The following is a 15,460-nucleotide window of genomic DNA, read 5'->3' as shown; positions in this document are numbered from 1 at the left end:
TGCCGAACGCCTCCGGGGAGGCGTGTGGGGGAAGTGCCCCGCCCGCCCCTCTGGAAGCGCGCCCCGCCGCACTCACCGTCCGGTCCCTCCGCAGCCGCGGTTCCGGGCGCCGCCGGGGCTCTTAAAGCGCCTTGCGGGGGCGGGGCGGCCTCTCCGCGGCCTCGGCCGCCAGACTCGGCCCCTCGCTGGCCGAAGGGCGCCGGCAGCGGCGGAGGCTCCGCAGCCACGTGGGCGCGGTGCGGGGTCGCTCCTCCCGACGCGGTGCGGAGGATGGGGGGGATGTGGGCTGGGGGCAGGTGGAAGGCGTGTCTCCAGCCTGCCGTGATGGAAAGCGAGAGAATCCGCCTCTCTTGCTTTTGGGATTTATCTCCGTGCAGAGACAGCTTCGTGTAAGCACAGCACTGATTCCAAGAGGCGGTTTGCACGCTTAAATCCTTTGGACTAATCTCCTAACAGCACATTAACTCAGTAAGATGCCATTATGCTTACAGCTAAGTATAATTCCTCCTCCTGTACTCGTGCGGCCACACCTCGAGTGCTGTGTTCAGTTCTGGGCCCCTCAGTTCAGAAAAGACATTGAGATGCTGGAGCAAGTCCAGAGAAAGGCAGTGGAGCTGCTGAAGGGTCTGGAGCACAAGTCCATTGAGGAGTGACTGAGGGAGCTGGGGTTGTTTAGTCTGGAGAAAAGGAGGGTCAGGGGGAACCTTATCATTTTCTACAACTGCGTGAAAGGAGGCTGTAGCCAGGTGAGGGTTGGCCTCTTCTCTGAGGCAGCCAGTGCCAGGGCAAGAGGACATGCCCTTGCACTGTGTCAGCAGATGTTTAGGTTGGACATTAGGAAGAATTTCTTCATAGAAAGGGTGATTAGACATTGGAATGCACTGCCCAGGGAGGTGGTGGAGTCACCATCCATGGAGGTGTTTAAAGAAAGCCAGGAGGTGCCACTCAGTGCCGTGCTCTGGTTGACAAGGTAATGGGTTGGACATGATGATCCCAGAGGTCTTTTCCCACTGCTTTGAGTCTGTGATTCTGATTTTTACACATATACTTTTTCAGCTTTTGCTTTAAAAAATAAAATTACAGGACAATGAAGTGGAAGCTTTCTGTGGTAAGCTGGAGAAAGACGTGCTTGTTTTGCATTTCATTTACAGTCCTGGACAGTTGTCCCTGATTTTACACATCACGCCCACACTGCCTCATTGTCAGCAGTAGCAGTGAATAACAGATATGTGGTCACTGGGAGCAGAGATGAGACAATCCAAATCTATGACATGAAAAAGAAGATTGAACATGGGGCGCTGCTACAGCACAATGGTAAGGGAGCATTTCTTTGTAAAAAAACCTTAATGATAAAAAAATTGCAGCAGAAAAATTGTTCCTTGCTAGAAGAAGAAAACTGATTTTTCTTTTTCTAATAAGACTGTAGTAGTGATGGTGTTGCAGCCATGATGGTGTGATCATACAAACAAGGTAAGCTTTTGAGCATAGAAGGTAAAACCAGTTATTCTGGTATTAGCCCCCAAAAGCTGCTGCTTTAAATTATTTGTAGTTTTGCTTGGTTAAGAAGTTATGAGCCACAAATGGCTTATGTGCCATTTTTCTTCTATCAGGGTGGTTTATCTAGACCATGCCTACTCCCAGCTACTGTCTTTCCTGGTCACAAGTGTGGCCATCTCTGCCACAGTGTTTGAGTACTGCTGTGACAGAGAACAGACCAGATGGAGTGCAGACATGTGTGGATAAAGGGTGCCTCATAGAACATATCAGACTATTGAATATAGCAAGAAAATTTGAGGGGGTTTTGGAGAAATACTTAGGAAATAATTAGATTTTCCCAAGGTTAGGGTAGTAGCTGGCATGCCTTGGTGGAAGAAGCTTTTTTGTTAGTTGTACATTCTCTGTTAATTTGTGCAATAACTGTTTGTACAACATTGTTGATTGTATTTCTAGGCACGGTAACTTGTTTGGAGTTCTATGGGACTACACATCTACTGAGTGGGGCTGAAGATGGACTCATTTGTGTTTGGAACACAAAGAGATGGGAATGTCTGAAATCCATTAAGGCACATAAGTAAGTTTCTTAAGTCTTCGTATTCATGTACATTTTAATGTAAATGTTTCTTGTAAATAATACATGCGACTAATGTTTTGTTTTCACCAGGGGACATGTGACATCTCTTTCTATTCATCCTTCTGGGAAATTAGCTTTGTCAGTTGGAACTGATAAAACATTAAGGTGAGTAAAAACTGATGAAGGAATGCTGAGAATCACAAGCAACAATTCCGTGTTGGGACTAGGCCATGCAACATTGATAAAACATATTTGTTATCAACTGGTTCGAAGTTCCATTGGTTTGTCTTTTGAAGTTCTAAGTGTCAGCTGTTCATACCTTCTTGTGAGCGCTGACTCTTCATGAGTCTCTTGCAAATGTATAAATATGCTTGCATTTTGGAACACAATTTGCTTAAATTTTTGACAAGTGCAGGTTTTGTTTCATGTGATTTTTCACTTGGAGTGTTTCCATGTTGCTGTAGATACCTGTTTTAGAGATGTAAAATGCTATTTATTTTAGTAGCATTTCTATTGGCCTCCTTTTGGGCTCAGTATTGCAAACAGTGGTTTAGAAAATAAATAACAAGTTCAACACTATAGTGTGCAAGCAATATATGAACTCATCATTTTCTCTTGCATTAAGAAGGCAGAAAAAAGCATAGAGAGGCTTAAAAGCTTCCTTTGGGTGCCTCATGACAGCAGATTGGATTTCAGTTTCGCTGTGCTGTTTTTAACCAGAATGCACAATACCTGTTGTTGTGTTTCAGAACTTGGAATCTTGTTGAAGGACGATCAGCCTTCATCAAAAACCTGAAGCAAAGTGAGTTTATCAATCTAAATCCACTAATTAAGTGCAATTTGATAGTTTTATTTTTCATGTAAAGAAAAGTTGACTGAATTAATCAAGTCAGTTAATTGCAAACTTTCACAATGTTATTTTTACATGTGCAGGCAAGCATACATAAGCTCATGTCCCTAATAATAATCATTTAGCAAAAGGAAAACATAGTACTACTAAAGTAAATCCTTTTTTTTCTTTAAATTTGAGGTCAGAACATTTAAATAAATGTGTTTCAGTTTGTTTTTCTTTACATGATTCTGTTAAGCAGGAATAAACATTTAAGAGCATAGCTGTTTATTCTAGCTTATTTGATTTTTCACTGAATATTTTCTTAGGTCTAGGTAGAACGGTGTCTAGCAGCTTCTAAAGATTCTTACTTTAAGATTCTCTGTTTCAATGTGTACAGATGCACACATAATTAAATGGTCCCCTGATGGAGAGAAGTATGTGACCGTGATAACAAACAAAGTGGATATCTACAGACTGGACACAGCTTCAATCACTGGCACCATTACAACAGAGAAGAGGATTTCTTCACTTAGATTTATTACAGTAAGTACAAAAACGAGAGGTGTTGGGAAATTAGCTGGTTTGAAACACATGAAATTAATTGCACTTCCATTTCTCTTTCTCCATTCCTAGGATTCTGTCCTTGCCATAGCTGGAGATGATGAAATTATTAGGTTCTACAGCTGTGACTCTCAAAAATGCTTGTGTGAATTTAAAGCTCATGAAAACAGGTATTCTATATTTGTTTACTATTTAAATATTTATGGCAATGCTGAGTCCTCTCTAAAGTTCTACGGCTTGTAATGTTCAGCATATTTTGTTTTTGTTTTAGTATAGAAAGTGAATTTATTTATGTGCTAAATTCCAAACAGACTTGTTTTCTTTTTCTATGAGCACAAATACTGTGCTGTCCATGCATGTTACAAAAACAATAGGGTACAGAATTAAGAATATTGCTATTCTAAATTTGTGAGTGTGTGTCTGTTTATGTTTAACCAGTCTTTACTGAATCTGACTCTTTAGAATGCTTCAAAAAAACAAACCAGTTTTATTCAGTTCAAACAATAGGAGTGTAATTACATATTCTCTGGTTTTGAATACTAAATATTTGTCCAAATGTTGCTTTGAATTCATCAAAATACAAAAGCACTAGTAGCAATGTTGCTGATGTGTAATAGTGTATTCTTTACAGTACTAAAGAGTTCTGAATTGAATCCTAATAAGCCTAGCAAAAGCAAATGGTCCTAATATAAATGGCAGCACTCAAAGCAGATCCAAGTTCCTGCCTATCACTTGGGGGTTTTTTGTTCAAACTCATTTTTTAGACTGTTGCCTAGTCATCTTTAATTTATCTCAGCTTACTGGTCTGAAGTGAACTGTGATGCTATAAAGTAAAAATGTATTCCTTTTCACAGAATAAAAGATATTTATAGTTTTGAAAGAGAAGGACAGCATGTCATTGTTACTGCATCCAGTGATGGTTACATTAAAATGTGGAATCTGGATCTTGATAAGGTTGGTATATTTACACTGCTTGTTACATTTAAGAAAATCAACAGAGAACCAGAATTGCAGACAGTCCTCTTGTAAGAGTTTGTTTTAAATCATTGAGGAAATTATATGTGAAATATGGATGTCTTGATCTTCTTCCATGTTAAGTTCAGTAGACATGTATGTCTATGCACATATATTTATGCACTCATATTTTTTTCATCTTTGTACCTTTTTTTTAACAAACTATAAAATCTGATGATATTATGATAATTCATCTCCACTTTTTGTAAAGTCATGCTTCCCATCAGACCTAGCCAGGCTTATAACTATCTTATCAGTTATGTATGTTATGACTATGTAATTAGTTAAGGACTGCTATGAATTTCTGTAATGTTGAGGACTGTTGCTACTCTTCTGAAAGCACAAAGTCTGTGGTTTGGGCAAGGGAAGGTGGTTGTTCATGTCAGGGGAGGAACTTGTCCTTTGGAAAAATACATAAATGTACTGAGTACTTGTATTTCATGTATTTTCATGTATTTCAGTTCTGAGTAACACAGTCCAACAAGGAATCATGTCTTACCTTTAAAGTTTATTGTGTTTATTGTTTGCTCTTAAAACCAGAAATAGATTTTTACAATTTATTGCCCAGTTACAAAGGATCTGCTGTATTTTATTATAAGTATCTTGGATAGTTCAAATAATTATTTCTCAACATCTCTACACTTCAAATCTGAATTTGCCTGTTTTTAATTTCACCCACTCTGATTATTTTTATACTTGTAGGTGCAGTAGTGATCTCCCTCTTTCCTCTTCACCTTACATTTCTGTTTCCCTTGTACAGAATTGACAGAGTGATGTTTACCTTTCTGTGTAACATTGTATTTATTTTGACCAAATTCCTTTCCCTGTAGGCAAAGTTTTGCATAACTGTGTGGGCTGCTCTGTGCAGCTGTGAGGGGTAGAATATCCTAATACAGTAGTTTCCAGTGGGTTGATGCTGTTAACACTGTCCATGTGTCTGTGACACTTTATCCCCTGATATCTGTAATAGAATATTTGTATTCCAAAAGCTGAGTGATACAATTGCCTAACAATGAAAGTGGGCAGTAAGGTGCTTTCTCACTCCAAATACTTCATTAAATTTAACAAGAAATAAAATAAGGTTTAAGTGATCTTCTTTTATGTTTTCTTCAGATTAGAGATGGGCCATCTTTACTGTGTGAAGTCAATACCAAAGCTAGGCTGACGTGTCTTGCAGTATGGCTTGACCAAGCTTCAGAAAAGAAAGAAAACTCTGATAAAACTGCAACATCATGTCAAGGTAACAGAACTTTGTATTTTGAATTGTTAATGTGACTGTGAAATGGAATACACCAAGTGGGAGGCTTCTCCTATATCCATTGGAAAATGTTCTGGTATTTTGAAGAAGTGAGGATATGATGCTGGCAAGCGATACAGATACACTTACCAATCTGATAGTGTCTCAAGCCCGCATGTTTGTTGGAAAACATAAGCCTCTTTTCACTTTTATTAAAGTTCTCTTTCTGTTTACTGTAATAACATACTGAGGAAGCCACTGCAAAGCTTTTGAGACAGATAAGAAAACAAACAGTTGATTGTACTGCTTGCCTTGTTTTCCTATAAGCAAAATTAGGCATGAGGTCACTGTAGCGGGGCAAACTTAAGAAGTCTAGCTCACATTTGTTTGGGTTTTCTGCTGTTATTTTCCTGAATTGTAATCTATTTACATACTTGATCTTTATGTATTTTAATTTCACAAGCAAAACTAGCATAAATGGCACTTTCCACTGTAAAATAAAAAGCTATTTATAACCATTTTTTTAAAATGAGATACAGTAAGTCTCTGTGCCATTTAGACTACAAAGACTGGACAAAAAGGTCAGTGTGAATAATTCCTTGCTTTTTTTTCAGAAACAGAAGATGAAAAATCATCAATAGCCAAGATAAACAAAGATTTTTGGACTACTAAAAGGGTTAAAATAGCAAAAAGAAAGAGAAAAATTATTCCAGATAAACAAAAGCTGGAAGCTCCAGTGCAAAAGAAGAAAAAGAAAAAGACACAGAATAGTTCAGCATGAAGGCAGCTACTTTCTCTCCTGTATAAAAAGTAAATGCTGGTGTTGCCCTAGTTTTTATAAGAATCTACACCCTAACTGGACGTATACCTCTGATCCAATGTATTGTTTAAAAGGAATTAATGTTCTTACCCTAATAAACTGACTGATCATTCTGGGAACTTTCCCTAAGTGAACAAAGCAAAAATAAATTCATAATATGTAATGTTTATATTTTTCTATTAACAATACCGTACACTTTTTAACTGGCTCTGAAAAAGCCAGCTAAGATAATAAAAATAGCTGCATCTGTCTCAGTTACTTTTGTTTCACTTAAATACATATTAAAAACATGTACACTTTTAGTGTTGAAAATGTTACTATTAATTTAACTCAAGGTATAGTCTGCCTTTGTCTTGCATTTCTTTTCCTACTGTAAGAAAGAACATGTTAAAGTTATTTAAAATATGATGATCACATCCCATTCTTACACTTATGGAAAACTGTAATTTTTAATTTTTGACATGGACTTATACATGGACTTTATAAGCACAATGTTTGGCTTTTTTTACTGTGTTCATACTTAAATATATTTAATTTTTAAAAAAATCTTTGTACCATGGTTCACATCACTAAAACATTTCATTCAGAATATGATACATAATTTTAGGCAGGAGAGTTTATATCAATAAGGTTTTACCTTTTCTTCCCCCTTCCCAATGTGTTTTTTCAAGTCCTTGATCTGAGCCATTTTGTTAAAAAAAGAATTATATAACATCTGAAATTTTTGCCATGTTGATTAAATGTCACCTCTTTTGTTTGCACTTAAACAAAAAGTAAATTCTGACCTTCTCAGTCCATGGGAACAGGAATTCATCCTAAGCCTTATTTCAAATATACAGTGGGAAAAACAAAGTTGAACAAGATCAAAGAGGTGAACTAAATGTTTCCCTTCTTTATTTTAAGGTGTAAGGCATGTTAATGTTTTGTTCTGCACTACTGGAGTAGTCATTACTATTTCTGTTTTCAAAGAGTAATTGGAATTATGCTTTGTTCTGATTCACTTCATCCATTCCTCCTTATTTGTGTAGCAAGAGAAAAAGTAGAGAAAAAAGATTGAGCCAAATCTGGAGACAGGAATGCAGGCTAGTTTAGTGATATAAAACAGGATCTAATTCCAGTTCAGCTCTATGCTCTGACACTGAAACAAAATGAGCATCATCAGTGCTGTTACAGAATTGTTCATGTGGCAGTAGCAGTATTCTCTTGGAAGTGGGGATCCATATTTACCTTCTGTAACTGTTTTCCTTACTTAGATAAACAATCAGAGCCCCTTGTTTGGATATTCAATATAGTTGATTTATGCAAGTTCAGTTTAATTCAACATTAAAGGTATTAATTTTGAGCTTACACAGCTTTTAATTTTAATGATACCCTAAATGTTTGTGTTCCCAAACACATGCAAATAAATATAGGACTTCAAATGGTTTGTTGACTTGACAGAATGGTGCCATAAAGGTGCCGGATTTTTAATTCCTAAGGCTTCTACAGTAAATGTAAGAATTAAAAGGCATAAGATTAAATAAGGGAATTGTGTACAGTGATTTCACTTGTAAAAGTCTTTTGTCTATTTGATAGTGCTTATCTTATGTCCTTGACAAAATGTCTGCCACTACTAAAGCAGTTTTTATTGTTTGAATTTTTAAATACATGAGCTCATGGACACAGTCATCACAATTGCAGAAGCAGGTTTGCAGAAGCACTAGGAAAAAAATCCAGTCTGCATGTAATTTTAAGATTAAAAAGCAAAATTTCCACAGAATTTGGATTCTAAAGTTTGGACTTAGAAGTAAATATTACACATTTGTAAAAATCCCAACCCCCTGTGTAGTAACAAAGAATTATGCATCTCATGAGACTCAGAACAATTCGTGAACTGGAGACAGAGAAGAACAGTCCTTAGGCGAAAACCCTTTTTTTTTTTTTACCTTCAGTGAATACTCTACTACTAATGAGTACTTGGCAATTTGTTGTGGTTGCATCTTTGTGTACATCTTCCTTTTCAGCACATTTTCCATTCTAGTTTTCAGGGAACTGCTTAGAATGGTAGAGGGGAGGCAGCAGTGCAGAGGAGATGTCAGCAGTGACAAAGCTGTCCCTGTCAGAAGGGGTGGGTGTGCATGACACTGGGAGAGGAGATGGAGCCATAGCTGCAAGGAACAACACCTCAGGGAGCAGCATCTCACCTGAGCCCCAGGTGAGTTCAACAGCTCCAGCTGCTGTGGATTTCTTCCAGTTCTCTGCTTCCCCTCTTGGGGAATCCCTGTGCTGGATCACGAAGCAGAGCCCAGTGAAGCTTGAACATCATAGCTATTACATAGCTTGAATTAAATGGAAATACCATCCACTACAGCTTAGATAGGTGTTAGTTGTGGCACTTTGCATGGAGGAAGGAGATTCCTACTGAGAAACCACTGAGGCCAAGAAAGGAATTAAAGTGCTCCCCACTTTCTGACCATTATGCTAATTCATAAAGATGGCAAAATCTGAAATGCAGCTACAGAAAGCTGCGTTTTGCAGAAAGTACAGGCCTCTCATGTTTGATGCCTTCTATTATGAAGAGGAATCAAAGCCCTTCAGTTTAGGGATCTGGCTACAGGAGTACTTTTTCTTTCTATATGGTGAAACACCCATGAGAAGGAGGTGCATGGGCAATTGGAGTAATATCATGGAGGACTATTTATATGAAGAAAATCCATTTCAGCACTCAGAAAAGAGAAAGAGTTCAGCTTAGTGGGGAGTTATAAGCATCTCTACATTTTTCCAGACTAAAAAAAAAAAAGCCAAACATTTTCTTTACAAAGTGTTTCCATCTCCCACTGTTGAATAACTTTTACAGGAGAAGGCTGCTTTTCCTGGTGTAGTAGTCTGTAATTTGGAGGTCCTAGTGTTCCGTACAAGGACTACACTGAAATTATTGCTGAAAGCTGAAAGCTGTAGGCTGCCAGAGTTGTAGCTCGTGCTACACCAAAACCCAATCCCAAACTCTCAGCTGTGCCACGTAACCCCACTTCTGGATGAGGACCGGGATGGATTAGGTGCACACGACTGCAGTTCCGCAGGAGCTTTGCCCCTCACTGAACATGAGCACAAAACCTGGTTTGTCTGAGCCATCTGCAGGCACCAGGGCTTGCTCGGGCATCGCCGACAGCCGCCTCCCGCCGTGCGGGGGATTCCCGGGAGCTCTGCAGCTAGATGGAAAGGCACAGCGCCTCGTCCTCCGCAACCCCTGGCTGAGAGCCTCACCCTGCCCTGCCTCTTGGGTGAGCTTTCGCTTGTTTTTCGTGCTCGGAGCGCTTCTTTCCTTCCCGAGAACAGCCGGAAAAGGGAAGCTTTGGGCGGTGCGTGGCTGCCCGCCTCCCCTTCCGCCGCCTGCTCCGCCCCGGTTGCTGCGGAGCGGGGCAGCGCCAGCTGGGACCCGCCGTGTCCCTGTGCCCCCGGGCTGCCTTCCCGGCAAAGCCGCTGCGTCTCTTGGGCTCGCCAGGGGCCTAGGCTTTAGGCAGGTCTTGCTTGTGGAAAAGCCCGCCATGGCAAAATGCTTTGCTTTTAAAATTTTTCCTCCCTTGAAAAAGGTTCAGAGATGCTGATCTTCACCCCAATTTTCTCTTCCAGTTTTCGGCATGGCAGTGGACTGGCTCGGCTTTGGCTACGCCGCCCTGGTGGCGTCAGGAGGGATCATTGGCTATGCCAAAGCAGGTAGGGTGGGTGCTGAAAGGTGCTTCCATCTCCCTCCCTCTTCCCCCACACCCCCTCCTCCCTCTCCCCAGTAACTTGGTGTGAGCTGGGCAGCTTTTTACGAAAGCCTCCTATCTCGAAGTTGACCCATATGTAAATTTTATCGGTTTGTGCCATGTGCTGATAACTTGCTGCTGGTGGGGTGTGCTGGATTTTGAGTTGAGCTGGTGCTTTGGGCTGATAAGGCCATAATCTGCTTTCTGGTGCATGCTGATATCTGCCTGTGCTCTTTGGGTGAACTGTCATAAGTTTGCTTCAGAAGGGCTTTTTTCCTTGCTCTTTAAAATACAAGCATTCTGTAAGCGTTCTGTATCTTCAAGTGACATAAATCACCACTTTTCCTCCTTAAGAGATTTATTCCCATTTTAATCTTTGCTGATAACAGTATACTGCAAGCTGCAGAGAGCTTTCAGAACTATCTTTTCTCCAAGTAGAGCTGAACAGCACAAATCAGTCCTTAAACTTGTTTCTGTTCTGGGCTCTGCATCATAAGCTTACCCTCTGACCTACTGCTTTCATTTCCTGTCCTTTTTCTGAGTTCACCCTCCTCCAGACAGAACTGTGGATTCATTCCTGCTGCAACACTGTCTCTTTCACCTTTGAAAATCCCTAAGCCGTCTTGGTTTTTATGATAGGAAGGGGCATTGCTGAAGTCAGTAAGACTCTTCTAGATAGATGCTTGTGCCTATTCCAGTCTGTTTTCCATTGGCTTGGATTTATCCTTTGGGTTATGAGTGGAGTTTAGGACAGAAGGGATAATACTGGGAACTTAAGTAACTAATTGCATCTGTATTTCTCCAAGGCCATTGTGAAATGATGGGTGTCTTTCTTGTCCTCTGGAACCGAGTTGGGAGGACATGGTTATGCTCAGGCAAGGGAATTCAGGTCACAGGATTATTGAAGGGGAACAGAAACTCATGTGGTAACTGCTGGAGAGAATTAAAAAAAACAAGCATACAGAGGAGCCATTGTATGCTTACTAATAACTTGGAGAAACCAAAAGAAAACGTAACTTTCATGAGTAGAACTAAGTTGTCTGATCTGATCTGTTCTTTTACAACCCGATCTGTCTACCCATACAGACAGGGGGCAGTAGTTGGTGCCTTTGGAACAGTATGAGAACATGGCAATCAGAGAGTGAGTGAGTGAGTGAATAGTGGGTGATTTATTGATTCATTGATTGATTTTTCTGTCTTCACTTAGCAAGTGCTCTGGGTCCCTGTGTTTTGAGATGTAGGAACTTCTTGAGCCAGAGGTGATGTGGTTGTGCTATAAGTGTATGTGTCATATCTGCTTAAACAATGCCTTGAGGTAAAATTCAAGGAAATGATGGATGTTTCTTGGCTCCCAGGCTTGTGGAAAGCATTGTAGCTACCACAGATTTGTTCTAAACTTATGTTCTGTGCAAAGCAGCCACCTAGTAGAGTGTGTACCTTTTTCCTTGCACATGTACATCAGGTGCTTTCTGTCATCTTTGTCTCTTGTTTTTTATACCAAAAGCAGGATACAAAGCAATATTACAGCAACCTTGTTGATGATTGAAATGATTACTTTCTGGAAGCAATGTGCAGTCCTCTCCAGAGAGGAGATCTTTATCAGCTTAGCTTTTCAATCTCAAGTCTTTGGAAGGTGACCTCAGAAATGGAATGTATAAAGAACCACCTTCAGTAGCATTGACCTTAATTCTCCATTTGCCTTATGGAGGGCATTCACCACTCACAGTGATCATGCTAATTCATTACTTGATATATTCTATAAATCACCAATTTAGGTGTGGTATCCTTTATTTTCTGGAAGCTTGGGATGATCATTTATACTGAGGACTTGATTCAAAGTTTAGTTTCAGGGAACCTTCTTGCAAAGTCTGCAGCTACCTTTGGCTCAAATCTCAGGTGTACTTAAGAGATAGGACCTCTCTAGTTCAACTACGCCCTGCTCCTTGGCAATTCTTTGAATGCCCTCCTGCCCAATTCCACTCACGTGTCCTTTTTCTGATCTTAAATCCTTACAATTTAGTCCTACTATTTTACTGCCTCTCAAGGAATTTTCATAATACTGTTTTGAAGTAACATGCTTCAGTTTGTGCAAGGAAAACACCAATTCTTTTGTTGTTCTCATTATTCTTTCATGAATGCGCTAATGCCTTTTCTGTTAGAGAACTCAATACTAATTCTGTATGTATCTTATGCAAGAGTAATTGAAGTGTTTCTTGGTGCTGATCATCATGGTCCCAATATCTGAAAACCCCCCTTCTCTAATCTTCTTTATGTCAATGAATGATGAATACCCTTTTTTTTATTTCTATAATTTTTGGTGTTTTACAAAACAGTTAAGCTGCTGACCAGGATAATCTTCAAGTTTCTAAGCATGCATTATCTTCTATTTATTCAGGTAGTGTTCCATCACTAGCTGCTGGCCTTTTCTTTGGGAGTCTGGCTGGACTGGGTGCTTATCAGGTCTCACAGAATCCAAATAACATTTGGGTTTCCCTGAGTAAGTAATGAAAAATTTTATTTGAAAAGGATTATATTTACCCTATATATTTAAAATGAGTACCTAAAAGTCTTTGCAGAAGAGTTAAACACAGATTATGCTACAAATCTAACTTCAGTGCTTTCTAAACTTTACTGAACTGGTGACTGCCAACATGCATCTGTCTCATACTGATGTGTCTGAAGGATCATAATGCAAGGGAAGTGTGAATAAATGGATTTCTGATATTTTTGGCTGGATCCTTGTACTTTGAGCATCCCACAGGAGGCTGTAACATTTTGGGAAGTGGGATTTCTTCTTCAGACTGACCATACCCCTATCAGACTATTTTATTATCACAGAAAATGGCAGAGATTGTGATTGGCTTATTTGTATAAATGACAAATATGTGAAATTGCAAAGGTGTTGATGCCTGGGGAGATCTAAGAGAGAATCAAGCTTCAGTAATGCTGTTTCTTCCTTCTCAAAACTGGAGCTTCCCTTGCCCCCGATTTGAGAAGGTAACTGTGGAGAGTTACTGCTTAGTCAGTGTTTAAAGAGCCACCACTGACTACAGCATTTTTTCTCTGGAGCAGTGACAGAGCATCTGCCTCTTTGACACGTGAAAGTCAGAAGTGAAAGGGGAAGGCCCAGCATTTCTCTCCACTTCAGCTTTGTTTACAGGCAGTCCTCTTCCACACCTACTGGCCAGGCCAAAAGCTGTGCATGGTCAAGCCTTAATAATTTAATAAACTGCTGATACAGCAAGCTTAAGAAGTGTGAGATGAAGTGTTTTCCCAAATGTGAGAGACAGATGCATTTCTGTAGCTCAGTAGCATATGGAGTATTTTCCTGTTCATGCTTTAAAGTTTTTGGAGAAGATGTGTACTGCTGCTGTTTGAAACAAAATTTCATTGTGAGGTGTGCATATTCTGAAGACAGGCTACTAATTAGAGCTTAGAGCATTTTAATACTGAAATATTTTTGTTTTATTGTGTGTTAGACTATGGTCCCAGTCTCTTACATATCTCATTATGTGAGATTAATAGATGTCAGTGACAATACTTTGGCTGGTGTTAGGGAGGAAGGATGTCATGGCTAGGACTGAAGATGAACTGGATCCTGCAGGACCAGTCATCACATAGAAGCAATGGTAGGGGATAAGAGTTGGAACAACAAGTATGTAGCTGTTACCACTGGGTAGCAGGTGCCTACTAAGGATGAGGATTTCATCAGTGTATGTTTTTCTTATATTTTTTAGCATTCAGTATTTATTTGAGATACCATGTTCAGGGACTGTCCTTTCTGTCTTACTGAGGCAGTGAAACTACCGGGCTTCTGTCTCTGTGTCAAGTGGTCAGGACAATTAACTCTCACCTTGGTAATGCTTAGCACACTTCCCTTTTGAAGTAATTTGAAAACAAATTAGTTAATTCTCAGAACATTACTACAAGTTAAACATGATGCTACATGTTACACATGGTTGCTACAAGTTAGACAAATGCTCTCTCCCTTTTTTGAGAAGTGAGGGAATTGTGTGCACAAGTTTAGTGATTTGCCTGTGTGGAGAAGGAGTGAGTTCTAGAGCACTGTATCATAAATTATTTCCAGTCTCAAAAAGAACACATTTTGAAAAACAAATTTGAGAAGTATGTGCAGAAGCATATGGAGAGCACTGTCTGCTAGAACTTGATATAGAATACTTACTATTTACAAACGGAAGCATTTTAAAATCTGCACAATTTATTGATTCTCGCAGTCTGTTAAGTGCAGTAACACTGTTTCTCTTTTTACTTGATGCTGCTACTTCTCTCTGTTCTGTTGGTTTTTAATTATGTTACTCCCACACACGCATCTCTGCTGACTGGACTGTACAATCTCTCATTTAAGTTACATCTGGAGCACTGACTGCTGTCATGGGAACAAGATTTTACCACTCCAGAAAATTCATGCCTGCAGGGCTAATTGCTGGTGTCAGGTACAATCCTTTTCTTTAACCTCCTGTGTGTGATTTCTTATTCGCTTAATTAAACTGAGATGGAGTGAATCATATTTTGTGTATTACTTTTTTTCCCATGTATCACTTGGATGAAGTATCTGAAAATGAATTGACAAATTGTTGTTGTAACTGTTAAATTATATGTTTTTCCCCTTATACAGTTTGCTAATGGTTGGAAGATTAGCACTGAAGATGTTGGAAAAGCCCCAGGAAAAGTAACTGTTAATTTTACATCTTAGTATTTGGAAAAGGAAACCTGATCATGAAATTGCATGAATGCAGAAGTGAGAAGATGGAAAAATTTTCTGCATCAAGACATTTTTTAATCTGTTTTTGTAAGTGGGAGTACAATGATGGGACAGATAGTTATTATACGAGGTAGAGCTGTTTGTGTATAGAGAGAAATGGGTCCTGGCTTTGATTTTTCTGGTATGTTTCAATGTATTTTAACATTTCCATGTTTTTATATTCCAAAATATACTTCTGACATGTATGAAGCAGATAGAAAATATCCTGTAATTAAGAAAATATCTACAAAGAGGCACCAGGAGTAACTGGCTAAATACAGTAGTGTGTCTCAAACCTTTTACACTGAGTATTATGGTGTGCTTTACCTGTTGCATTCTGAATTTATATACCATGTCTTTATAATGTCCAACAGATCTTGCTTTTTTATTGTGAAATGATGCTTTTCTATAAGTAAAATTTGTTACAAACCTTTA

The 15,460-nt window shown here is 39.3% G+C and overlaps 3 protein-coding genes across 11 annotated transcripts in view; 2 read left to right on the top strand and 1 right to left on the bottom strand.

The window, feature by feature from the left end:
* Positions 1-209, bottom strand: part of LOC120503592 (tRNA selenocysteine 1-associated protein 1-like) — a 13,489-nt gene extending 13,280 nt beyond the window's left edge. The window contains exon 1 of the mRNA XM_039712233.1: positions 77-209. The gene's annotated coding sequence lies outside the window, so the exon portion shown is untranslated. The remainder of the gene's footprint in view (positions 1-76) is intronic.
* PAK1IP1 (PAK1 interacting protein 1) overlaps positions 1-8,693 on the top strand; it is an 8,999-nt gene extending 306 nt beyond the window's left edge. Inside the window, exons 2-11 of one of the 4 annotated variants that reach the window (XM_039712230.1) lie at positions 1,152-1,314; positions 1,951-2,071; positions 2,162-2,236; positions 2,821-2,873; positions 3,301-3,446; positions 3,537-3,634; positions 4,319-4,418; positions 5,592-5,718; positions 6,330-6,525; positions 8,556-8,693. In XM_039712230.1, the coding sequence (XP_039568164.1) occupies positions 1,152-1,314; positions 1,951-2,071; positions 2,162-2,236; positions 2,821-2,873; positions 3,301-3,446; positions 3,537-3,634; positions 4,319-4,418; positions 5,592-5,718; positions 6,330-6,496 (1,050 nt within the window). In that variant the 3' untranslated portion in view covers positions 6,497-6,525; positions 8,556-8,693. Of the gene's footprint in view, positions 1-257; positions 469-1,151; positions 1,315-1,950; positions 2,072-2,161; positions 2,237-2,820; positions 2,874-3,300; positions 3,447-3,536; positions 3,635-4,318; positions 4,419-5,591; positions 5,719-6,329; positions 6,794-8,555 lie in introns of those variants that run through there. The other 3 variants (XM_039712231.1, XM_039712232.1, XM_039712229.1) reach the window with 3 other exon arrangements.
* Positions 8,608-15,460, top strand: LOC120503593 (transmembrane protein 14C-like). Of its 6 annotated transcripts, none has more exons than XM_039712243.1 (5): positions 8,608-8,729; positions 10,145-10,228; positions 12,659-12,760; positions 14,630-14,717; positions 14,900-15,460. In XM_039712243.1, the coding sequence occupies exons 2-5, from the start codon at positions 10,153-10,155 to the stop codon at positions 14,955-14,957; spliced, it is 324 nt and encodes a 107-aa protein (XP_039568177.1). In that variant the 5' UTR covers positions 8,608-8,729; positions 10,145-10,152; the 3' UTR covers positions 14,958-15,460. The 6 variants fall into 6 exon arrangements, with proteins under 6 accessions (XP_039568177.1, XP_039568179.1, XP_039568178.1 ...); XM_039712244.1 differs by lacking the exon at positions 8,608-8,729 and adding an exon at positions 9,526-9,795; XM_039712241.1 differs by lacking the exon at positions 8,608-8,729 and adding an exon at positions 9,879-10,031.

This window comes from Passer montanus, unplaced genomic scaffold (assembly GCF_014805655.1).
Source record: "Passer montanus isolate IOZ18808 unplaced genomic scaffold, ASM1480565v1 scaffold26, whole genome shotgun sequence".
In the NCBI taxonomy this organism is placed as follows: Eukaryota; Metazoa; Chordata; class Aves; order Passeriformes; family Passeridae; genus Passer; species Passer montanus.
The sequence above is the reverse complement of the archived record's forward strand: the minus strand, read 5'-3'. Positions and strand labels throughout refer to the sequence as shown.

Bases quoted from the DNA above. Each gene is read 5' to 3' on its own strand.
- LOC120503593 (XM_039712243.1), top strand. From the start codon at position 10,153: ATGGCAGTGGACTGGCTCGGCTTTGGCTACGCCGCCCTGGTGGCGTCA. The intron at 12,761-14,629 runs GTAAGTAATGAA...CTCTCATTTAAG, and splicing joins TAACATTTGGGTTTCCCTGA to TTACATCTGGAGCACTGACT. The intron at 14,718-14,899 runs GTACAATCCTTT...CCCCTTATACAG, and splicing joins GGGCTAATTGCTGGTGTCAG to TTTGCTAATGGTTGGAAGAT.